The sequence below is a fragment of the Globicephala melas genome, chromosome 18 (genome assembly GCF_963455315.2).
Source record: "Globicephala melas chromosome 18, mGloMel1.2, whole genome shotgun sequence".
NCBI classification, from domain to species: domain Eukaryota; kingdom Metazoa; phylum Chordata; class Mammalia; order Artiodactyla; family Delphinidae; genus Globicephala; species Globicephala melas.
The window spans coordinates 3,556,448-3,582,293 of record NC_083331.1 but is presented as its reverse complement, the minus strand read 5'-3'; the positions used below and the strand labels follow the sequence as shown (position 1 = coordinate 3,582,293).

The following is a 25,846-nucleotide window of genomic DNA, read 5'->3' as shown; positions in this document are numbered from 1 at the left end:
CCAACCAAAAGACACAGACTGGCTGAATGGATACAAAAACAAGACCCATATATGTGCTGTCTACAAGAGACCCACTTCAGGCCCAGGGACACATACAGACTGCAAGTGAAGGGATGGAAAACGATATTCCATGCACATGGAAATCAAAAGACAGCTGAAGTAGCAATATTCGCATCAGATAAAACAGATTTTAAAATAAAGGCTGTTACAAGAGATAAGGAGGGACACTACATAATGATCAAAGGATCAATCCAAGAAGAAGATATAACGATTATAAACGTTTATGCCCCAACATAGGAGCACCTCAACACATAAAGCAAATGCTAACAACCATGGAAGGAAAAATCAACAGTAACACAATAATAGTAGGGGACTTTAACACCCCACTTACACCAACGGACAGATAACCCGAAGAGAAAATAAATAAGGAAATACAAGCTTTAAATGACACAATAGACCAGATAGATTTAATTGATATTTATAGAACATTCCACCCAAAAGTGGCAGAATACACTGTCTTCTCAAGTGCTCATGGAACATTCTCCAGGATCACATCTTGGGTCACAAATCAAGCCTTGGAAAATTTAAGAAAATTGTAATCATATCAAGCATCTTTTCTGACCACAACGCTATGAGATTGGAAAGCAATTACAGGAAAAAAAAAAAACTGTAAAAAACACAAATACATGGAGGCTAAACAGTATGCTACTAAATAACCAAGAGATCACTGAAGAAATCAAAGAAGAAATTAGAAAATACATAGAAACAAATGACAATGAAAACACTATGACCCAAAACCTATGGGATGCACCAAAAGCAGTTCTAAGCAGGAAGTTAAGAGCAATTCAATCTCACCTCAAGAAACAAGAAAATCTCAAATAAACAATCTAACCCTATAGACTTAAAACAACTAGAGAAAGAACAGCAAAGAAAATCCAAAGTCAGTAGAAGAAATCATGAAGATCAGAGCAGAAATAAATGAAATAGAAACGAAGAAAACAAAAGCAAAGTTTAATAAAACTAAAAGCTGGTTCTTTGAGAAGATAAACCCTTAGCCAGACTCATCAAGAAAAAAAGGGAGAGGATGCAAATCAATAAAATTAGAAATGAAAAAGGAGAAATCACAACTGACACTGAAGAAATACAAAGGATTATAGGAGACTACTACAAACAACTATATGCCAATAAAATGGACAACCATGAAGAAATGGACAAATCCTTGGAAAGGTACGATTTTCCAAGACTGAACCGGGAAGAATTAGAAAATACAAACAGACGATACTATCACAAGTAATGAAATTGAAACCATAATTAAAAATCTTCCAACAAACAAAAGTCCAGGACCAGATGGCTTCACAGGCAAATTCTATCAAACATTTACAGAAGAGCTAACACCAATCCTTCTTCTCAAACTCTTCCAAAAAATTGCAGAGGGAGAAACACTCCCAAATTCATTCTACGAAACCACCATCACACTGATACCAAAACCAGAAAAAGATATCACAAAAAAAGAAAATTACAGACCAGTATCACTGATGAACATAGGTGCAAAACTCCTGAACAAAATACTAGCAAACAGAATCCAACAACACACTGAAAGGATCATACGCCATGATCAAGTGGGATGCAAGGATTCTTCGATATATGCAAATCAATCAATGTGATACACCACATTAACAAATTAGGGAGTAAAAACCATATGATCATATCAATAGACGTAGAAATGGCTTTTGACAAAATTCAACAGCAATTTATGATTAAAAACTCTCCAGAAAATGGGCATAGAGGGAACCTACCTCAACATAATAAAGGCCATATATGACAAACCTACAGCAAACATCATACTCAACGTTGAAAAACTGAAAGCATTTCCACTAAGATTAGGAACAAGACAAGGATGTCCACTCTCACCACTCTTATTCAACATAGTTTTGGAAGTCCTAACCACAGCAGTCAGAGAAAGAAAAGAAATAAAAGGAATAAAAACTGGAAAAGAAGAAGTAAAACTGTCACTGTTTGCAGATGACATGATACTATACATAGAAAATGCTAAAGATGCCACCAGAAAACTACTAGAACTAATCAATGAATCTGGTAAGGTTGCAGGATAAAAAATTATTGCACAGAAATCTCTGGCATTCCTATACATTAACAACGAAAAATCAGAAAGAGAAATTAAGGAAACAATCCCACTTACCATCGCAACAAAAAGCATAAAATACCTAGGAATAAACCTGCCTAAGGAGGTGAAAGACTTGTACTCAGAAAACTATAAAACACTGAAGAAAGAAGTCAAAGATGACATAAACCGATGGAGAAATATTCCATGTTCTTGGATTGGAAAAATCAATATTGTGAAAATGACTCTACTACCCAAAGCAATCTACAGATTCATTGCAATCGCTATCCAACTACCAGTGGCATACTTCACAGATTAGAACAAAAAATTTTACAATTCGTATGGAAACACAAAAGACCTCGAATAGCCAAAGCAATCTTGAGAAAGAAAAGCGGAGTTGGAGGAATCAGGCTCCCTGACTTCAAACTATACCACAAAGCTACAGTAATCAAGACAGTATGGTACTGGCACAAAAACAGAAATATAGATCAATGGTACAGGACAGAAAACCCAGAGATAAACCCACGCACATATGGGCACCTAATTTACAACAAAGGAGGCAAGAACATACAATAGAGAAAAGACAGCCTCTTCAATAACTGGTGCTGGGAAAACTGGGCAGCTACGTGTAAAAGAATGAAATTAGAGCACTCCCTAACACTATACACAAAAATAAACTCCAAATGGATTAAAGATCCAAATCTAAGGCCAGACGCTATTAAACTCTTAGAGGAAAACATAGGAAAAACACTCTCTGACATAAACCACAGCAAGATCTTTTTTGACCCACCTCCTAGAGTAGTGGAAATAAAAACAAAATTAAACAAATGGGACTTAATTAAACTTCAAAGCTTTTGCACAGAAAGGAAACCATACACAAGACAAAAAGAAAACCCTCAGAACGGGAGAAAATATTTGCAAAGGAGACAACAGACAAAGGATTAATCCCCAAAATACACAAACAGCTCATGGAGCTCAATATCAAAAGAAAAACAATCCAGTTAAAAAATGGGCGGAAGACCTAAATAGACATTTTACCAAGGAAGACATACAACGGCCAAGAGGCACATGAAAAGATGCTCAACATCTCTAATTATTAGAGAAATGCAAATCAAAACTACAATGAGGTATCACCTCATGCCGATCAGAATAGCCATTATCAAAAAAATCTAGAAACAATAAATGCTGGAAAGGGTGTGGTGAAAAGGGAACCTCCTGCAATGTTGGTGGGAATGTAAATTGATACAACCACTATGGAGAACAGTATGGCGGTTCCTTAAAAAACGAAAAATAGAACTACCATACGACCCAGCAATCCCACTACTGGGCATATATCCTGAGAAAACCATAATTCAAAAAGAGACAGGTACCACAGTGTTCACTGCAGCTCTATTTACAATAGCCAGGACATGGAAGCAACCTAAGTGTCCATCGACAGATGAACGGATAAAGAAGATGTGGCACATATATACAGTGGCATATTACTCAGCCATAAAAAGAAACGAAACTGAGTTATTTGTAGTGAGGTGGATGGACCTAGAGTCTGTCATACAGAGTGAAGTAAGTCAGGAAGAGAAAAACAAATACTGTATGCTAATGCATATATATGGAATCTTAAAAAAAAAAAAAAAGGTACTCACGAACCTAGTGGCAGGGCAGGAATAAAGATGTAGACATAGAGAATGGACTTGAGGACACGGGCTGGGAGGGGGAAGCTGGGGCGAAGTGAGAGTAGCATCGACAATATATACACTGCCAAATGTAAAACAGATAGCTAGTGGGAAGCAGCTGCATAGCACAGGGAGATCAGCTCGGTGCTTTGCGATGACCTAGAGGGGTGGGATAGGGAGGGTGGGAGGGAGGCTCAAGAGGGAGGGGATATGGGGACATATGTATGCATGTGGCTGATTCACTTTGGTGTACAACAGAAACTAACACAGTATTGTGAAGCACTTATACTCCAATAATGATCTTTTAAAAAAATAAAATAAATAGTGATAACATGTAACTTTTACTTGGAGGAGAGAATCAAACATAATAGAAATCCCTAAAAGTCAAAAGTTGATCTCGCAGAATGATAAGCATAAATTATTTCCTGAAATAGTTATTTAAGATGAAAACAGTCCTTAACTTCTAAACATGAGTCATCACCAAAATTATCTTTGGTTTACAAAAGCTTAATAAGAATTTTTTTTCTATGCTAGAAATGTTTAGAAAGGGATTCCTTTTTCTACTCTGGATTAATTCTCCGAAATCTCCAAATATGCCAGTCTCTACAATGGTTAACACAAGCGATTTTTTTCAACACTACAAAATCTTCATCCGCCTAATTTTCATTCCAGAGAAATACTAGTAAAACCTGTGGGTGGAAAAACATTTCTTACACGTTGGGCTTCTGGAAATTGTTTTCATTCAACATGCTGCCCAAGACCTGTTACATCTGAGCACTCATCTTTGCAGACTAACAATAAGGCCAGTTAGGACCACGTAAATTGCTGCAATCATTCAAATAATAGCATTCATTTTAGAGCTCACCCCCAAAAACCTGTCTGAAAATGAATTCTCCCTTAATTGCATTTAATCAACAAATGGGCAAACATACACTAAGCCATAATACAAACAGCCCAAGGATAGGCTTACAACCTCGACAAGTTAATAACGCTCTCTGGAATAAAAGATCCAAGGAGGGAACTGACTTTTAACTAAACATGTAGGATGCTGAGAAATCACACCATGAAAGAAACCAAAGAAAAGTTTTATTTTTACAACTGTATGACTGGATCCCCACCAACACAGAGGCCAATCAAAACATGATCGGTGGTACAATTTTAATTAGTGTGTCTGAACTCTGTTTTGATACGATTCTTGGGGATGGTTCACAGGCTGAAAGATACCACACAACAAATGCATCCTGAGATGTCTTAGCGTCCATCACACCCCCAGCCGGAGTGGAGACCAAGTGGGAAGAGGCAATTCCCTTCCACAGGCGCAGTCCCCAGGAAGGACCGATGCACAGGGTTTGGATAAGGGCATCAGAGGCTTCAGAGAGTCCACAAAATGGGTATAAGACCGAGCCAGGCGTGGGAACGACAGACTGTCAGCATGTCAAAATGCAGCATCAGTTTCTCTCTAGAGTCTGCTCATGTGTGTCCTGCCACAAAATAATCTCTCATCTGCTCCCTTTTCCAAGTGAGACTAACAAAGTCCAGCTCTGCTGACTAAACAGGGGACAGCACGTGTCTCCCAACCAGGCAGGGAGTGAGCTACTGACTGTACCTAAGACACATCCCTTTGCTTTCCTAGGGAACGGGCACAGATACTTTTGCAAATTTCTGTGCTGCTTACTTTTTTAAAAAAATTTATTTATATATTTTTGGCTGCGTTGGGTCTTCGCTGCTGCACGCGGGCTTTCTCTAGTTGCGGCAAGCGGGGGCTACTCTTTGTTGCGGTGCGCGGGCTTCTCATTGCGGTGGCTTCTCTTGCTGCGGAGCACGGGCTCTACGCACGCGGGCTCAGTAGCTGTGGCTCGCGGGCTCTAGAAAGCAAGCTCAGTAGCTGTGGCGCACGGGCTTAGTTGCTCCGCGGCATGTGGGATCTTCTCGGATCAGGGATCGAACCTGTGTCCCCTGCATTGGCAGGTGGATTCTTAACTACTGCGCCACCAGGGAAGTCCCTATGTTGCTTACTCTTGAATGCATCATTATTTTACAGCAATCATCATGTGTCCTTGCAAAGACTGAGCTACAAAAATCTTATTCATAGTGATACTTAAAATAGTGAAAAAACCCCTCTTAACCTGAATATTCAACAACTAGGAATAAATTAAACCAACCATTGTGTTTTCATAACAGAACACTACAAAGCTTTTTTAAAACACATTTTATGTTACTATTTGCCGTAGAAACTGTGTAGCATCTTTTCACTTTACATATTGTGAACTGGCTAACGCTCTTTCAAGAAAAAGCATTTTAACTGAAAAAGATCTCCATTTAAATACCAATTGCTAACAGTAATGATCTCTAGTCTACGGGACTGTGAATGCTGTGTTTTTTCTTCTTGCTTATCTGCCCTTTCTAACTTTTCTCCACAAGAAATATAAATCACTCTACAGTTAGCAAAATCAGCCCCGAAAGTTTCTGGGAACATTGGTTGTTCTCCCTCAGCCCTCTCCTCTGGAGTGTCTTTACTCCTGCGGTATCAGAGTAAGTACATACATGTTTATCTTCAAATCGATCCTGAAAGACAGAAGTCTAAACACATTGGAGAAAATAAACGATGTCTTCTGAGGTCCCTAATTTGCACAATCAGGGGGAAATCTCTGCTGTGATGTTTTCCTTCCACTCCATCTCCTGCCCAGAGACTCAAAGCCATAAATCACGTCTGCCCGGGTGGCGGCACTGGGGCCCTGAGCATCTCCTGTGTTTGCAGGGGGCTGCAGTGAGGCCATCTATCAGCTCCCTCACAAGGGGAGCCCTGATGACTCTTTCATGACTCTTTTCCTGACAATACAAACCTTTTAAACTTCTCAATGTTTTCAAGAGGTCGAAGTGTCCCCCCAGCTCCCATCTGTGCCTACAAAATTGATCCCCATTTTGACAGAAATAAAGAGCTGCACAGAAAAAGGGAAAATGAAAACAAGAAAGACGGTCGTTTTAAGTAAAGGAAAACAAGGAAGAGAGAACAGAGAACTCCTTCTTCAACACACTGAAAACGGTTTACCCATTTTCTACATGACTGTTATCCCCCTGGAGAATGGTAAATCCCACAAGACTTTATGCTAAATCGGTGTAAACAAATTCTACTTTTTGAAAAATGTGTTAAAAGCCAAACCTGTCATCTGACACTGAGTCTTGACAGTAATAAACATGGGACCATGGCTCTGCTGGCAGAGACAATTACATGACTCAAGAGCAGAGGCCCTGATCTCATTCAGATCCAGGAAGCACAGCTAACGCCTCTATCACCTGCTGAACCCGGGGGCAAGATGATATAATTTGTCTCAGGCTCTTATTTCCTCATTTATAGAAACCAAGACAACACTTATCAAAGATCAACAAATCGCGAGACTGCAGTTTCAGACCTCGACATCGTAATTTGTTTATACGGTTTAGTCTCTCTAAAAGTCCCTTGGATATAACATCCTGCCTGTTCCGCTATGAGAAGGCTCTGGCAACGGAGAGGAGTACCACTGTACTGTATCACTGAGACAGTAAACTAGGAGGACCAGTGGGGAGACCAGCAGGGATGAGGCAGTGCGGGGACCAGAGAGGATGGTGACCCGCTCAGTCACATTCCAACTAAAGGTGCCCAAGAACGTCAGTGTGAAAAATCCCAGGTGTAGTTGGATCTACAGATCTGGAGCTCAAGGAAGAGGCCACGCTGGACACGCAGACTGGGAAGGTCATCTACTCTCAACCCTGACTACTCATCAGAACCACCTGGAAGTTCGTAAACTTCCTAGACTTCTGCTTTAATTGTTCTGGGGTACGATCTGGGGCTCACGACCTTCTTTGTTTGATGTCTCTCAACAAAAATTTTGTGCAAATAAATAAAACTTCCATCCAACATTTCATTTTTTTCATTCAACAAACATTTTAATTCAAGGGATGCGTTCTTGTGTTCATTTGCCTATATCTTTAAGGTAAAGTTAACATAAAATTAACCACTTCAAGTGTAACAGTTCAGTGGCATTTAGTACGTTCACGATGCTGTGCAACCATCACCCCTATCGAGTTCCAGAACATTATCATCGCCAAAAGGAGACCTCGTACCCACTCAAAAGTCACTCCCAATTCCTCCTCCCCCAGTCCCTGAAAACCACTCATCTGCATTCCCTCTGGATGCATGTGCTTATTCTGAATATGTCATAGGAATGGAATCCCATAATACGTGGTCTTTTGTGACCGGCTTCTTTCCCTACCTATGTTTTCGAGGTACATCCACGCTGTAGCACGTATCAGTGCTTCACTCCTTCTTATGGCTGGAAAAAAGTCCGCTGTATGGACAGACCGCATTCTGCTTGCCCATTCATCCATCGATCGACACTCGGGTTGTGTCCACCTTCTGGCCATTATGACTAGCGCTGAGGATCACTGATGGAGAAGGTGGATGAGCAGAGGGCACGCGCCAGAGAAAGACGCAGGGTGGGAATACAACAGGGTCAAGGGCAAACCCTTGGAAATACAGCATTTCCAAGGTGCTGTGAAAGAGTCCATGGGGGAATACATAACTAGGGAGAAGAGGGGGGTGTCACTGAAACAGAATCCAAGGGGAGCCCTGGATATCAGAGGCTGAGGACGAATCCAGAAAGGAATTGAGAGGCTGTGCATATGGCAAGATGGAGGTCTTCCTGGAGGAGGTCTGATTTCAAGGAGGAGGGGCGTGCACGAGAGGCAAGGGCTACAGACACACATTCATCATTCGCACTTAAGGCAAAGACCAGTCTTGTCTCTGTTCTCCTACGATGCCCAGGAACGGCCAATATCAAGCCTAAAATAAAGATCTTACTGGACAAACCAGTTTACACCTCAACAAATAACACCCCTGCCAGACAACAGTAAACTGCCGTCCACATTGACCGGTAACTGTTCCACTGACCAGATGATGACTTTTTGAGGATTTTAACCACGTGTAAAATACTCGGGAATAGCAATGTGTAATTAGCAAAATTGTGTGATTCCAATCTCAGCAAAATCTTTAACAAATTCTTAGACTTTCCCTCTTTCTGCTGCCTGAAGTATTGTTTTAGTTTAAAAGTATTTATCCATTTTCACACAACCTTTGCCAGTCTCTGAATCAATACAGCTGGGAGACAGTGCATCACGATTTCACTGAAAAATTATTTTCTGAAAAAAAATAAACTACTTTGTTATTGGAGAAAAGGGTAACTTTTATAACTATTGCATTTTAAAGATGAAAAGTGTGAAAAGGTGAACCTTATATTTGAAGTCACATATTAAATTTAACTGAAGTTTAAATTCTCAGTGAATAGAAAGCATGTCTGAAAAGTGAGTGCTTTAAAAAAAATTTTAAAAAAAAGTCTGTGGGTTCTTTTTTCTTTTCCTTAATCTGAAGTATGAGACCAGCCAAGAAACGTCTCCTGAAGGTAAAATAGTGCACCATCCTGGATTCCTTTTCTCAATTAGTGTTTCTATTTTGTAGACAGTAACCGTATTTAATTTGAAATTTCCTCTTTCAGTGCCAAGTCCAGTTTGAACGCCTTCCTGTGGAGCCGTTAGGGGTACAGCGTGATGTGACACACGAAGCCCTCTGAGCGCAGCCACAGTCAGAAAGGGAAAAAGATGTTTTTCTTTGGTATCAAGCACCTGGCAAGCAGAGCGCGTACTCGCATAGAGCCTGGAAGGCATTCCTGGCTCTCCCCTGAGAATCCAAATGGACTCGTTCTGATTTCCCTCTGAAAAACCATGAAGTTAGAGCACGTGTGCTATGAATTACAGTTTACCAGATTTTCCGCATCTCTTGCTGTTTCTGGTGTGGTGTGTCTCTGCTCACCGCCACAGCGCGGTGCCGGCTCCCTAATGTGGCAACTGCTGGGGACCGTTGACTTTCTCACCGTGACCTCAGGCTCTACGTGAGACAGTGACCACCTCGGGTGGTGACACTTCGTAGACATCAGGTGCTGCCTACCCAGCCACTTAACAACGTAGACCCAAAGGGGGAAATTGTGAGCAAGTCCTTCCCCATCATTCTTTCTAGCCTTCTTGCCCTGTGTATGTCCCTCATCTAAACCTTCCCAGTGGAATCCAGGAAAGAAAGCGCGGTGCCAACTGCTCAGAAAAGTGGGCTTGTTAGATAACGACACCAAAACACAAGGGACAGAAGAAAAAACGCTTCATGAAAATTAACATCTTTTGTGCTACAAACAGTACCCACTGAGAAAATGAAAAGACAGCCTACAGAAGGAGAAAAAACATTTGTAAATTATATATCTGATAAATACTTTATCCAGAACATATAAAGAACTCTTACAACTCAATAATACAAGAGACAAATAATCCCATTAAAAAAATGTGCAAAGGACTTGAACAGACATTTCTCCAAACAAGATATATAAATGGCCAATAAGCATATGAAAAGATTCTCAGCATCGTCAACCATCAGGGAAGTGCCTATCAAAACCACAACGACAGACTTCCCTGGTGGCGCAGTGGATAAGACTCCACAGTCCCAATGCAGGGGGCCCGGGTTCGATCCCTGTTCAGGGAACTAGATCCCACATGCATGCTGCAGCTAAGGAGCTGGTGAGCTGCAACTACAGAGCCCGCCTGCCGCAACTAAGACCCAGCGCAACCAAATAAATAGTAAAAAATTAAAAAAAACCCACAATGAGGAATCGCCTCACACCTACTAGGATACCCAATCAAAAGATGGATAATAACAAGCGTTAGCCTACATGTGGAGAAACTGGAACCTTCACACACTGCTAGTGAGAATATAAAACGGTGCAGTCGCTTTGGAAGCCAGTCAGACGGTTCCTCCAAAGGTTAAATATACAGTAACTTCCTGACCCAGCACCTTCCCTCCTGGGTGTGTACCCAAGAGAAATAAACACAGAAATCCATACAAAACCTCGTACATGAATCTTCACAGCAGCATAACTCATAATAGTCAAAGAGTATCAACAGGGCTTCCCTGGTGGCGCAGCGGTTGAGAGTCCGCCTGCCGATGCAGGGACGCGGGTTCGTGCCCCGGTCCGGGAGGATCCCACATGCCGCGGAGCGGCTGGGCCCGTGAGCCATGGCCGCTCAGCCCGCGCGTCCGGAGCCTGTGCTCTGCAACGGGAGAGGCCACAACAGTGAGAGGCCCGCGTACCGCAAAAAAACAAAAACAAAAACAAAACAAAAAATAAAAAATAAAAATAAATTAAAAAGGGAGGGGACCACCATAAAACCAGGAAGCACGGTCTTTCATTTCCAGATGCTCTGATCATCCCTCACTGTCTCAGGTCCCTCAGAGCTGTACTGAGCGTCCTGACTTCCAGGCAAAATGGGCTTCTCATCCAGTGTTTCAAGCGCATTTGAATCTGTTCCTCGCCCCCATGGTCCTCAGATGTCCTACAGCCACACGCACAAAAGCAACATTTCTCTCCAGCAGGGAGGCCCCACCAGCCTCCAGCGCCCCCTGGCCTTCGGTGGCAGGTTCCAAATTACGAAAAGGGATCAGGACAGAGAAAAGACACGGAATATCATTATGTGAAGACAGACGGTCAGGGCTCTGGGGGGAGGTGCACTCGTGGGGACAGTGAGAACAGATTCTTTGGTCTCGTACAGAAACCAGTAGGAGGAGGGGGCAAGGCTGGGGAGACCTGGGAGAGAAGACCTTCCTGATGGCAGGGCAGTGGGGCTTGCCCTCAGACCGGCTGGGCATCCCCAGCGGGCAGGGTCCTGCAGTCTGGGCAGAGACGCGTGGCATCACCAGGGCCTTCGGGTAAGGCAGAAATGCCAAGGCCACTTGTCAATGTGACAACGGTTATTCTAACTGGACCAGGCTCAAACCCACAGGAGGCGCTCCTCAGAGACTAAAACAGCAAGGAAGTTCAAAGCATCTTGATAACAGGCTTCTGAGAAAGTATCAAAGGAAACAATGTAGGAAAAGTGTATAACCGTAAAATATAAGAACAGGCAGCAGTGAAATGATGAATCCAGCAATATGCATTGAGCATTTAACAACCACATACGAGGCGCGGCCTGAACACAGCGCTTTCAGAAACGGGAAGCTCCCCTCTCACCTTTCAAGTTGTTTGCTGCAAAACTGGGATGGTGCTGCTCGTCTTTATTTGGTTTATTCTCTTTATATCGTGCTTTGCTTTATTGCACTTCACCAGATACTGTGTTTTTTACAAATGGAAAGCTTGTGGCAACCCTGAGCCGAGCAAATCTACTGGTGCTCTTTTTTCCAGCAGCATCTGTTCACTTTGTATCTCTGTGACTCTGTGTCACGTTTTGGTAATTCTTAAAGTATTTCAAACCCTGGACAGCAAAAATGACCGCCGCTGAAGGCTCAGGTGATGATTAGCATGTTTTTAGCAATAAGATATTTCTGATTTATTTGTACATTTTTTAGACACAATGTTACTGCACACTTAACAGACTACAGTATAGTGTAAAAATAACTTATACACACACTGAGAAACCAAAAAATTCTCCTGACCTGTGTTATTGCAATATTCGCTTTATTGTGGTGGTCTAGAAACAAACCTATCGTATCTCCCAGGTCTGCCTATAATTTGCCTGACTTTCAAATCTCTATCAAAACTGGACCTTGTATAGCCAGTAGCCAATGGGTTGTTAACAATCCCACCCTAAAAACCCTTCCCAGATTTCGAGAAAAGCCAGCAGGGGCATCTGGTTAGATCTTAAAACAAATATTGTCACAGCACGGTCCCCAGCCAAAGCTCCTTGTGGACTGAAAAGCAGCAGCGACGGTCCCTCAGGAAAGAGGCATCCAAACCCCACAAGACTTGGAAGGTGAGAGCATCCTTCCGGAACCAAGGAACCAAGTCCCTGGGACCCTTCTAACATCCCACGAGCTGGAGGCCGAGTGTTTCATTTTACCTCTGTGAATATGACCAGAGACCCTGGCTTTGATCACTCTGATCTGCTCAGAAGTCAATAAACAAAACAAAAATGCAAAAACCACTAACCACCTTGCGCGCAGTCTGTGAGTGGACAGTTGAATGTGTATTATTGTTTTGCTTTTTTTTTTTCCCCAAAGCTTATTCCCATGAATGGTTCTTTCACGTAAACCCAGGACTCAGACAAGTCAGGATATGAGTCTCGGGCAGCCTCCGTGAGCCTACCTGCAGCATATGACCGCTTTGCACGAGAGGGCCAAGTCCAGGAAGCTTCTCCTGACCTCGAAGGACAGCGCGTACTTCAGGGTGTGCCCGTCGATGATGAGGGCCGCGTCGTTCTCCTTGCCTAGAAGACTCCCAAGGTCAGCGCAGTGCTGAGTAATGGCTGCCCGCGTGGCCTGAAACAAGGGGGGGGGGCGGACGTGTCACATTTTAATAAATCAAAAACAGAAGCTTTTAAAAAGCAGAAAGAAAGGCCCAGAAATCCGAAGTACGTTCCTTAAAATGAAAACATGCCCATTCTAATGTGAAACATGCAGAGCTCAGCTTGGCATATCTACACATTAAATGACACCGGCCTGCCCTCTGGGTCTGTGCTATGGGTGAAAACATCCCCATCGTGAAATTTTTTTTTTAAAGCTTTTTTTTTTGATGTGTACAATTTTTAAAGCCTTTATTGAATTTGTTACAATATTGCTTCTGTTTTATGTTTTGATTTTTTTGGCCCCAAGGCATGCAGGACCTCAGCTCCCCAAAGAACCTGCACCCCCTGCATTGGAAGGCCAAGTCTTAACCACTGGACTGCTAGGGAATATCACATAGTGATATTTACATTTGATATTTACAATAACCTACTCTGGTTGCCAGTCTATCCAAATTCTTCTCCATTGGAACTTTAATTGCTTAGGTTCTGATGACTATCTTTCTCTCCCCTCCTTTACACTACACACATATTATTCTTGGTGTCCCTAGAACAGGAAACTCCATAAAAACAAATACATTTTTGGGGAAAAGGTAACGCTGCTGGAGTTTAAATGCCAAGCATCTCTCAGTTCACACAAGGTCACCTTTAAAGCATCCAAAAGATATTAGAGGATATAAAAATAACACAAAAGATGAATTTCCATTCTCTGCTGAGATCTGCAGATTAAACCATTTCTCTCCACGTATCATCAGAGTAAGAAACGAACTGATAATTTTTTCATGTTACAAAAAATATCCAATAAATTAAACTGCCAATACGTTTTAAAACATTGCTACCAACCTAAATAAGTGCTTTGGTGTGATGTCTACGATCAGATGGAATTAAAGCATAGAACCACTTTTGAGATTTAAAAACAAGGACGTTCTGATCTTCCAACGGAATCTGTGATTACGAATAGGATATCAAGTTCAAATATAATATATAAAAGACAATTTTTGGTTCATGATTAAAAACCTGCTTAAGTTAATCAGGGAAGTATATAGGTCAGCTGAAATTATTCCGTCTGGACAACTGTCCTTCGGCTATTAAGTTATATTTACATCTATCATCTGGTAACATAAATTACAATTAAGAAATATGTGGGGGCTTCCCTGGTGGCGCAGTGGTTGAGAGTCCGCCTGCCGATGCAGGGGACACGGGTTCGTGCCCTGGTCCGGGAGGATCCCACATGTCGCGGAGCGGCTGGGCCCGTGCGCCACGGCCGCTGAGCCTGCGCGTCCGGAGCCTGTGCTCCGCGGCGGGAGAGGCCACAGCAGTGAGAGAGGCCCGCGTACCGCAAAAAAAAAAAAAAAAAGAAATATGTGGAATGAACAGGGATTCTTCCAGCCCTCGTTAAACTGAGGATCAGCTACCATCACCAAGTGAGAAGCAGAACATACTATCTTACTGCTCGGTTACCCTTTAAACAAGAGACTCTGACAATATTAAAAAGCTGCACCTAAGGCACAGTTGGGGTGCTACGGTTAGGCGGCCTGGGGTCTGGCCCCGACTCTCCACTTACCACCTCTGTGACCTTGGGCAAAATACAGAACCTCTTTAAACAGCAGTTTTCTCGAGTGTAAAACAGAGCTAAGGATGCTCACTTCGAATACTCACTTCATAGCACTTTTCTTATGAAAAGTGAGCTACTCGGGGTAATCTACTTGGCATATAATAAGCATCCAGTAAAACCCATTCCTCTTCCTGTTACTGTTTATTCATGAAGAACTTCCTACACCAAGGAAAACACACACCTCCGCCACTTCAGACAGTGAATAAATGCCCTAAGTGACAACGCCTGCTTTGTCAATGCAATAATAGAGGAATTGATAAAATAATGCTCTAAGAAAAAAAGTTAAATTGACTTTTACTAAAAATAAAGGACACTTTATACTTCTTACTCTTGGTTAGTTGCGTAATCCCGAATCTCAAACAAAACATCTATGTTTACTTTATCTGTGCAAACAGCCTGCCCTTTAGAGTTTGGGAAGAGAAGAAAATTCCACCCACTTAGGGAAACCCCAGCTTGGCAGCCTGGGGGTGTCACCGGGGGAATCAGACAGGTCCGGGCAACTCTGGAGGGCGTGCCTGCCGGGGTCCAAGCACAGCAGACAGGAAACCCTCCTGGGAAACGTCTCGCCAAAGCAATCAGGCCGGTTTGCAGATTTGGTCCATGGACAGCAAGCCGGCGCCGTGGCAGAGGCTCAGACCAGCCCAGGGTCCTTCGAGGAAGAGGCTGAGGGCACAAGTCCCGGAGGTGCGCAGACCCTGCCTACGGCTCTTCTTTATGGGGACACAGCACCAGTGGAGCTACGCAGAGGCAGTGATATTATGAAGCGTACTTTCTCTACTTGGGATTATTTCTGGAGTGTGCATGAGGACAGACCGGACACTGACAGCTCTTCTTCCTGGGGGAGGTCCAAGTGTTGGTGGTTGACCACCTATCACTGTGGGAGGCTCGGGCATGATGAGGAGGGATACCACCAGAAGAAGCCTGAGCAAAGGGAATATGATGGGAGAAACATGCTGAGAAAACTATGTTCCTGATGTTACCAAGGCGGTTGCCCCAGAATCATACCCCTGCCCTTCCCGGGAATGGAAACCAATAGCTCTTATCTAAGTTTCAGGAGGAAGCTGACAAGAACTGCTTAGAAACATCTAGGCCCAAGATGGCGGAAGACTTGACTGCCAGTGGACTTTGAGCCTCACTGTACACTCGTTAGCTGCTAAATGACACACCCACCAGTGCCAGGACAGTTGACAGTTGCCATGACAACAACCAGAAAAATCCAAACGACGACTGAAAAGGAGTATTACATCAGTTCCGGGTCCAAACACATCCATATTCCCGGATAACCCCTGAATATTCCTGCTACTCTTTCCAAATCCCTCCCTTTCACTCTGACCCTCCTATATATTGGGTATACGTGTCAGCTTCTCAACCCAGTTGGCCGCTTCTCCATTCTTTGGCCGTTCGGTAAAGCTTGCGCTGTCCCAGTGTCAGCATCAGTCTTGTTACTGGCTGTGCGATCCCTCTTCCTCCCTCCACCCCTCAACCCTAGCTTCCCCCTCCGGCCACGTGAAGACACAGCATGAAGACAAACCAGGAAGAGAACCCTCATCAGGCCCTGGATCTGCCGGCACCTTGATCCTGGGCTTTCAGCCTTCACAACCGTGAGGAGTGAATTCCCAGTGTTTAGGCCACCCAGACCATGGTACTTTTGTTACAGCAGCCCGAGCTGACTAAGACGAAAGGTCACTCCTGGAACTCACTGGCGAGCGGATATAGAGATGAAAGGACCATGTAGGTACAGTCAGTGCGCAAGCAACAAGCTGTCACGTTTACTGCGTGGAGTAAGGTTTCTACTTTAACATCGTAACTGCAGGGACAGCATACACAACACGGGAGACAAGGCTGTGAATGCATGGCGGGGTTGGGAGTGGCAGGTGGTCAGGGCAAGGCCTCTAGGAGCAGGCGATGCCCATGGGGGTAATGACCCCTTGGCGGTGCTGAACTGCACCCTGTAGAAACATGGCGGCCAAGCTGTCCACTTGCAGTGAGAACACCAAACATTCCTAAATCGCGCAACACAGATAGAAGAGACTTCACATTTATATTCCATTGACCGGGCACTTTCTCACACGCTGGTAAAGAGTACAGTACATTAATAAATGGGTTCAACTGAACAATTACATGAGTCAAACCTATTACCGTCAACCAACCAAGAGGTAGTTACTGAAGTTCCTACTATGCTCTATGGTATCTACCCCCATAAGTCCTACAATACAAGCAGGGTGGCAAATACACACACAAAAGAATGAACTAATCAAAACCTAATATTCTCCTGATGGGCAGATTGTAGACCTCACCAGGATCATACCTTGCCTGGTGTGGCTCATTTTTGTGTTTAGCTGGAATTATACTAAATTTTAAATTCTATGAAGGCAGAAACTCCTTTTGCCAAAAATCTCTGATCACGAGAGCGCAAGGCAGGTGCGCCGTACATGTGCTGACTCCCTAAATTAACTGATGTGTCTAAGCTAAGCCTTCACTGTAATATCTTTAAGAGATTATTTACTGGTCTTCGAGGCATCTGTTTGTCTGACCTTCTTGTGAGCTATTCAGCCTTCCTGGTATATTTTTACGTTACATCTTCCTTAAAAACGATCGGTCCTTGATTCTTCTTATTCCATGTATCCTGGACTCTTTGCCTTCAATGTCCTCGAGGCCTAACCTTCCCCCTTACCTGAACCATCCTGTTCTCCCGGCAGTTCATCTGCTCAGAATCACACCTGTGCCTTTGAGACTGAAAACCTTTCCTACCACTAAACTCCCTCCAGATTCATCCTTCCAACTCTACCCTTGTCTCCAGCCTCTACTTTGGTCTTTAATTCCTACGTTTTCAATGCCCACTCAGCAATAATCTTTGATCAAACCCAGACTAGCTCGGCCCACCACACATGTGTGGCAGAATATAGGTCCCTTCTGTGCAATTCTCGAGCAAGCCAATCGGAGGTGTTAATATCCCAAACAGTTCCTTATTCTCAAATGGACCGTGGTTCAAAAGTCTATTTGTGAGTTAGTTATTGGGCACTTAGACTCTATTTTCCCAAAGGAACGACGTTACAAAGTGTGGCTGGATCCCAGGGCCTGTTAATGCCTGCTTAGCCCAGTTGCTAAAATTTATACTGCAGTCTCTGATTTTAATAAAACACTGACTACGGAAGTTACAAAGGACTTGGCTGTTAGCGGGGGCACAGGGAGCCGGGGCTGGGGCTTCATTTCCTGAAAGTTACGAAACATCCCGAAATTCTTCATTAGAATTTGCCTTTTAGGCATTATTATGAAAAAATATATTTCCAGCTTAGCATACATGTTCTTCCATTTTGTTTTCCTTCACGATTGAAAACACACATGACTTAAAGCCAAAAGTGGGCAACTCTGAGTAAAGGCTGATCTCTGAGCCACGCCAGACACTCTTCCCCAGACATGCTGTACGATGAACCCTGCGCCTCTTATCAGTAAGGTCAGCACTTGTCTCTGCCTTGCCGGGTTTTTAAATAAGATTCTATAAACACCATAGACAGTGCTACCCTGTGATCTTGGGAAATGGTTGTCTCTCTGCTGATTCACAGATCAGAGGTTCCTCTGATGGCCCCTGAGCACAGCTGAAGCGCACCCCGCTCAGCCTACAAGCAGATGGGACCTGGAAGGCAGTTCTACTGTTAATCACTTTAGATTCAATAAACAAAGCGGGAGAGACAACCATTTCTAGAATCCGGATGCATTTTTACCAATTTGCAGATACCAGGAATCTCTCCTCAAAATTAAACAGGGCCGGCAGCGGTGAACCCTGTCGAGGCAGGTCATCGTCTCCTTCCCCGAGCTCGGCAGTGTCCTGAGGAATTTCTGAGACGCCGTGGTAGCAGCAGCTGCCTCAGCCCTCACTTTGATGTTCTGCAAATTCCAACGGGCGCAGAGCTGACGATGCTGAAAAGCCAGGATGGCTCGAGTTTCAGGAGCAGCAACTCAACCAAATCACACTCAGCCTTAAAGTTCAGGAGCAAAGTACCTTCTCCTGAATGAACCTTGGGCCTGTGAGCCTCTAACGGTCATGCTCATCCTCTAGACCACAGGTTCAAGAGAAGAGGAATCTGTAGATAAGAGGAACCTATTAAATGTGTCATGTTTCAAGGACTTCCTATAATACAAATCATTTCAAGGAAGATCAGATTATACTTCACAGGCATGAAGCAAACATCCTAAAGAGATAATGTGGACTCTTGCTACAGGTACCCAGGTGCCTGCCTGGTACCCTCAGATCACCTTTTATCACCACCCCCATCAGGCTTTTCTCTACACTGGCCGTCTCTACCTCCCATAGAAGGTTTCCATTTCTGATTAAAAAAAAAAAAATTATCTTCTCAGTGTAAACCTACTCAATTTACTGAATTCACACTAGCATATAACCTCTACAGAAGTCTTTTTGCTTTTGTTTTGTTTTTGTTAATCAGCTTCTTTGAACCTCTTCTACAATGAAAATACAGAAGACTTCCATCACCCCAAATGTCCCCCCGAGCCATTTTGCAAGCACTCCCCTCACCTCCCCCACCGCCAGAATCCAGCCATCATTGATCCACTTCTGTTACTATAGTTTTGCCCCTTCTAGAACGCCACACAAATAGAATCACAGTTGCTAGTCTTTTCTGTCTGAACTATTCACTTAGCCGAATCCTTTGAGATCTGTCCAAAGTTTCTGCACTTATCAATAGCTTATTCCTTTTTATTTCCAAGTAGTATTCCAATGTATGACTATACCAGAACTGTCCACTCACCTGTTATTATACATTGGGGCTGTTTCCAGTTTTAGGATATTCCAAATAATTCTGCTATAAATATTCGTATCCTAGTCTTTGTGTGAACATGTTTTTATTTTTCTTGGGTAGATACCTAAATTGAAATTACTCCGTCATACCGTCTATACAGATACATGCAGAGCACACGCATGTTTAACTTTATGGAAACCATGAGACTGTTTTCCAAAGTGGCTGCACCGTTGCCTTCTCAACGGTCCCATCTGAGCATTCTAGCTATGCCGCCTCCTTGTCGACACTGACACCAGCGGTCTGTTTAACTTCAGCCTTAGATTCTAATGGCTATGTTGTGTTAGATTTAGTAGTTTAAATTTGCATTTCCCAAATGACTAACGGTGTCAAATCTCTTTTAATGCTTAATGAATTAAATGGATTTCTATTTGCTGGGATTGCACGGCATACAACTAAGCACAGTGGAATAATTTACGTAATACACGGGGAATTTTTTTTTTTTTTTTTTTTTTTTTGCGGTACGCGGGCCTCTCACTGCTGTGGCCTCTCCCGTTGCAGAGCACAGGCTCCGGACGCGCAGGCTCAGCGGTCATGGCTCACGGGCCCAGCCGCTCCGCGGCACGTGGGATCTTCCCGGACCGGGGCACGAACCCGTGTCCCCTGCATCGGCAGGCGGACTCTCAACCACTGCGCCACCAGGGAAGCCCACGGGGACTATTTTTTATATAGGGTAATAACAACAATGTACGGAGGCTAGCACCAAGAATCTCTCTTTAGGGCTGGAGACCCTATTTTTTCAGTTCCTTCTTTTCTTTTTACATCTTCCATCTCTCAAAGATCCACATTTTCCTGGAAAGGCATCCCCGGCAAGATTAGAAGAGAGATTCAGTAAGTGGGGCACGTGAAAGAAGCTGGGCAGCAGCTGCTCACCAACAAGTATCATTTTTAAGAAAGAGACCATTTATTCTCTTAGGCTTCAGAGCCTAGAAAGTTTGAAAACTATCAATCACCACTATTTATTGAAAGAAAATTTGACTAACAGTTGTGACAGAGCTCAAGTCACCGAGGTTAAAAACCTCCCTGAAAATATGTACTTTCTTTCGCTTCTCAAAGGATATTAAATAGCACACCTAATATGCTTAATTTATTTTCTGCCGCAAAACTAGATTTTGATTTTAGCGCCAGGAATCCTTTTACATACTAAACAAATGTGTTCTTGCATAGCTGTGTATAATAAGATCTCAAAAATAATGCAGATGCGTGAAAAAGCGTTTGCTATTTGAACCTCTACTATGGAGTCTTTTTGCAGTTTTTAAGAAAGGAGATAACCCTTTTTAAGAAATGATTTCAAAGTGGGACCCTCCCGCAGGAAGAATGTGACATCCCCATTTGTGAGGGATCCCTCAGCTGCGTATAAAATGACCCTCTCTAATTCCACGGAACAGTTGCTTCTCACACATCTGTCCAGAATGGATCTCAGGAAGTCACTGTCTATTTTGGGGACACAATGAATCACATTTAAAATCATCACACTAGATAAACAACAAGGTCCTACTGTAGAGCACAGGGAACTACATTCAATACCCTGTGATAAGCCCTAGTGGAAAATAATACGAAAGAACGTATGTATGTATAACTGAGTCACTGTGCTGTACAGCAGAAATTAACACAACACTGTAAGTCAACTATACTTCAATAAAATTAAAAATAAAGAACTCATACAACAGAAAAAAAAAAGTACTGTCAGTGATTCTGAAAGAGTCACAAATAACACATTAATCTCTAAAGTACCTTATGCACTCCAAGCTTCTCGGGCACACCCCTCCCAAAAAGAATCATCACACTCACCAGGAATAATTTTACTGTCAACATAACAACCTCAACTTAACTACTTAATTTCCTGACCTTTGGAGATTTACATTTTTAACTTTTAACGTATCTACATTATATATCTATAATAGAGGCATTGGTTTAACTATTTCTGAAGTGGCCTTGATTCTTGGACGGATTATAAAGTGCCCAAAGCAAACACAATGGTGACTGAGTTTAGAAATTTTAAAACAAAGTACTGCAGAAAAAGTTGCTGGAGTATTTTTAATGAACTGTGTGATTAAGTATGTCAGCTAAACTTTGGCCAAGGAAGACAGAGTGCTATTAGTCTCACACAAAAAGATAAAATACCCCAACAAGGACCCACTGTATAACACAAGGAACTATACTGAATATTCTGTAATACTGAGGACTACAATACTCAATAATAATAAAGGGAAAACAATTTGAAAAAGAATACATACGTATATATACATATACATATATATGTATGTGTAACTGACTCACTTCGCTGTACAGCTGAAACTAACACAACATGGTAAATCAACTATACGTCAGTTAAAGAAAAGATAAAATACCAATTGCAAACTAAAGATCTACATTTGCTCCACAGTGACAAATGCTAACATCTGTTACGCCCTCATAGGGAGCACGTCGTAGGTACCACAAAATCATCTCAGTGCCCGACCTACTTATTTGCTGTATGGTAAGACCAATGTCTTAATAAACATACGCTAACCTTAAAAATAAACCTTATGGATGCCATGTAAGAAAATAAACATGATAGTATTAATTTCCCGACGTTGGGTTGATTTAAGCTTTTCACGTTACTATTTCGATGATACAGCCTTTGCACTTCCTACTTCTAAAGGCTTCTGGACTCTTAGAGGAATTATAATGTGTCCAGACTGTGTTTAGACCGGTGTGAACAACAAAAACAGTAAAAAACCAAAACATTTCTGAAAGAGAAATAGTGAAGGCAGATCACGGAAGATCCCCAAATGCATGTGTGGCAGCAGCAGGCCGTGCTGACAGGCAGTGAAGGGTGTAGCCACGCGAGAAAATGGGCCCTTGGGCTCCCATCTCGGGTCCATGGAGGCGAAAGCACGGGACACGAAGGGCTGGGCCTCGCTGCCGCCCACATACTCCCCAGCCACAGCTGACCCACCCTGGCCCGGTTCTGGAAAGAGCCTGTCCACGGGTCCTCTTCAGTTTTCCTGGAATCACTGTCGTTGGGGAGAACAGGCTGTCACGTGCCTACCAACCTCTGCTCTGTTAGGGAAACATCTCATGTCGGCGTGGGACACTGTCACACACTTACACACTCCCTAAACGATCGCCTCCAGTCGGAAAAGTCAGGGGCATGTTCCATGACACACACGTCTTCAAAACCAATAAATAAGACCACATGAATCAGTAAAAGTGTAGGAAAGGTCTCGTTTCCACGGGAGACCTCCACACTGATGACGGAGCGGGGAGGAAGCCTCGTCGTGTTTCATCTGGGCGCCTGGCCGAGAGGCAGACCCCGTGACCAGCCAGGGCGGGCGAGGGCGGGCAGCCTGGGACACTCCTCACCAGGCTCTCCGCAGACTGGCAAGGACTCAGGGTTATGGAGATAAGTTGACACTGAAATACAGAGCAAGGACAAAAAGCCTCCGTGTCACCTTCACGCATTAAGGGTCTATTATGTGCATACGCTTCTGGGGGTAGAGAGGCCCAGAGACAAAGAAAGAGCCTCACAGACGACACACAAGTGCCAAGAATCACCGCGTGCGCACATCCAGGCCGCAGGCCTGAAGGCCTGTGAGGCGCGGGGGCCCCAGGCGTGCATTGGGGTGCACCGGGGGACAGGCTGGCGGGCTGCGCTGGGGGAAGCAGGAGGACCCCTTCCCAGAGCCTGCAGGGAGCTGACGCGGGCTTCTACGTGTAAAATGCCCACCGGATGACACGCGTGCAAGACGCGAGGAGGACACAAAGCAGCTAAGGGGCCTTCACGTGATGAGGGTCTCGCCTTCTTTGGGATGACAGAGACAAAACCAGGAAAGGCGCTGAAGCAAAACACACGCGGTGCTCGCTGAACAGTCAGAGGCCGAGAGGCAAGACGGGGCTGAGCTAAGCCTCTCGGCAGGTGGATAAACTGGGCATCACCGGGAAAGGCACAGGAGGATGGTGGGGGTAGCCCGGGACTGGGGGTCAGAGCAGAGCGGATTTGGTTTAAGAGGAAACCCCTGTTCCCTGCGAGACCGTGGCGGGCAGGCCGGCTGGATGGCGGGGAACACCCGGCCTTGCTCTGGGGGGGCTCTGCTTCTCGGAAGCCACGCCGGCCACTGCGCCCGCAAAGTTCCCACGGAACATCCGCAGCTCGTTCTGTGTGGGTCACATGACCTCTCCATCCACGCTGCCCCGAGAACGGAAAGGAAACCATCTGGGCAGTTTCCCTGCTACTCCTCAGGGAGCAAAGCCAACAAAGCACATCGCTCCGCAGGTGCTGAGCTACAGCCGCCGCCGCCCGGACACTGACCCGGGCAGAGCCATCGTCCGCTGTCGGCTGAGAACCACCTCCGCTCTGCTTGGTCCCCTGCGCGCATCATCACGTGCCCGCGGTCACGGGCTTCCAACTGAAGCTCTGAGAGGCCTGGAGGCGTCAGCGTCCTGCACCACTCACACCTTCAGTAAGCAGGCGTGGATGTGACTGAGACACGGCCGTGCCCCCAGATCCAATCTCCCTGGGGACACGTAGGGGGCACATCCACGGGTGCACATGCCAGGGAGGAAGGTCAAGCAGGGCAGGAAGCAGGAGTCCATCGGAAACTGGACACGAGTGGCCACCGTCAAGGAGACACCAATTTACAGGCCAAAGCACAACAGTTTACGCTTAACTGGACAAAAGGTCCCGACGTCCGTTTGAGGCCAGGAAATATAACCCATAGGTTGCCTTTAGGTTATTCATCCCACTTTAAACAAAACAAAACAAAAAAACCATTTCACCCAAAATTAAAAAAACAAAAATGGGCAATTTCACACGAAAGCTCTGACACCAGTTTCTCTTGAAAACTACAGCACAGGGGACCCCTGGGCCCACGTCCTGCATGGCCGCTGCGCCTGAGATGCAGGAAGGAGCTCTCCTGGCTACGACGCCTCCCCTCCGCACCGACTGCCCCTCAGTACTGGGCACTGGGCATCACGGGCTCCTGGGAATGTGCTGCTCTGTTTCTCTGCCCACCTGCCACTAAAAGTGGGAATAACCGTGAGGAGGGCGGCCACGGCCCCCTGGTTCAGGGATGCTGATGGACCTCAAACATTCCCTGCACGTTCCTGGCCCTGCAGGACTGTACTGGACCCACTCCCCTTGGTGAGCACCGTCTTCTTTGATCTTTAACGGGACACGACTGGTGCAGAGACACGCTCCCCCGAGGGCTCCGCCCGGCTTCTCTCAGCGCTTTCCAGGCTGTTTCTAATACGGGTGCAGGGCTCTATGTTCCACCCAGCTGACAGAGGATCAGCCTCTACAAATAAACTAGTAATTTTGAGAGAACATACAAATTCCCAGATGCAAAACCCAAAGGGATCCAGAGGAATGACTTCCTGAAGCTCCTTAGACGGCTTTCTGCAGAGATGTCACCTCTAACACACACATACACACACACACACACACACACAGACACACACACACACAGAGCTTTCCAGATGGCTAGCATTTCTACAGGGAAAAATAAAGCGTCCACTTTACTATTAAAAACTTTGAATAAGATGGCATACTCGATGCAGTTAGGGACTTCTAAAGTGCCTATGAGAGCTTCCTTCTTTATATATATATTTTGGGGGTCCCAAGTCTTAGTACTAAAAGCTTAAAAGAAGAGATGAAAAGCTATTCTGAGAAAAATATATACATACATCCTATATATTATATATATGGCATATATGATATATAAAATATATATATAAAATACTTATATACTATATACACTACAATATACCATACCAAATAGTTTTATATATATATATACATATATATATATATATATATATATACACACACATCACAAACCATTTTTGTTAACCTTACTAAACTCTATTCAACAAGTACTACGCTGTTACGTACAGGTGATACTCAAAGTATTGGGGGTATAAAGATATAATAGATTCCCCCCTGCCCACAAGTCTTTAAGAAGCATGCTTTCTACCAGGGACACAAGAATGGAAATGCTTGATTTGGTCAGAAGAGTAGCACAGGTCTACCAGACTGAGCATGTACTTCTGTGTGAATGTTGGTAGGTGGGACAGACAGTTTGCAATTATCCGCAGACCCCACCACTCCTTAACGTACTATTACAGAGAGCTGTGAAAAAAAAAGAATAATAACGTAAATGAAAGAGAAATAGATTCTAACGGGAGAGAAACAAGGAGCAAGAGAAAACTACTAAAAAACAAACAAACAAACAAAGCCCAGAGATTAGTTTATAATTGTCAACCTTTAAAGAGAACTAAAGAGGAAAATTTAATACTGGAAAAT

The 25,846-nt window shown here is 44.1% G+C and overlaps 1 protein-coding gene across 2 annotated transcripts in view; it reads right to left on the bottom strand.

Annotated features, from left to right (window-relative positions):
- Positions 1-25,846, bottom strand: part of LOC115866786 (phospholipid-transporting ATPase IB) — a 529,444-nt gene that overhangs the window by 269,748 nt on the left and 233,850 nt on the right. For both annotated transcript variants that reach the window (XM_060287727.1, XM_060287726.1), the window contains exon 25: positions 12,939-13,111. In XM_060287727.1, the coding sequence (XP_060143710.1) occupies positions 12,939-13,111 (173 nt within the window). The remainder of the gene's footprint in view (positions 1-12,938; positions 13,112-25,846) is intronic.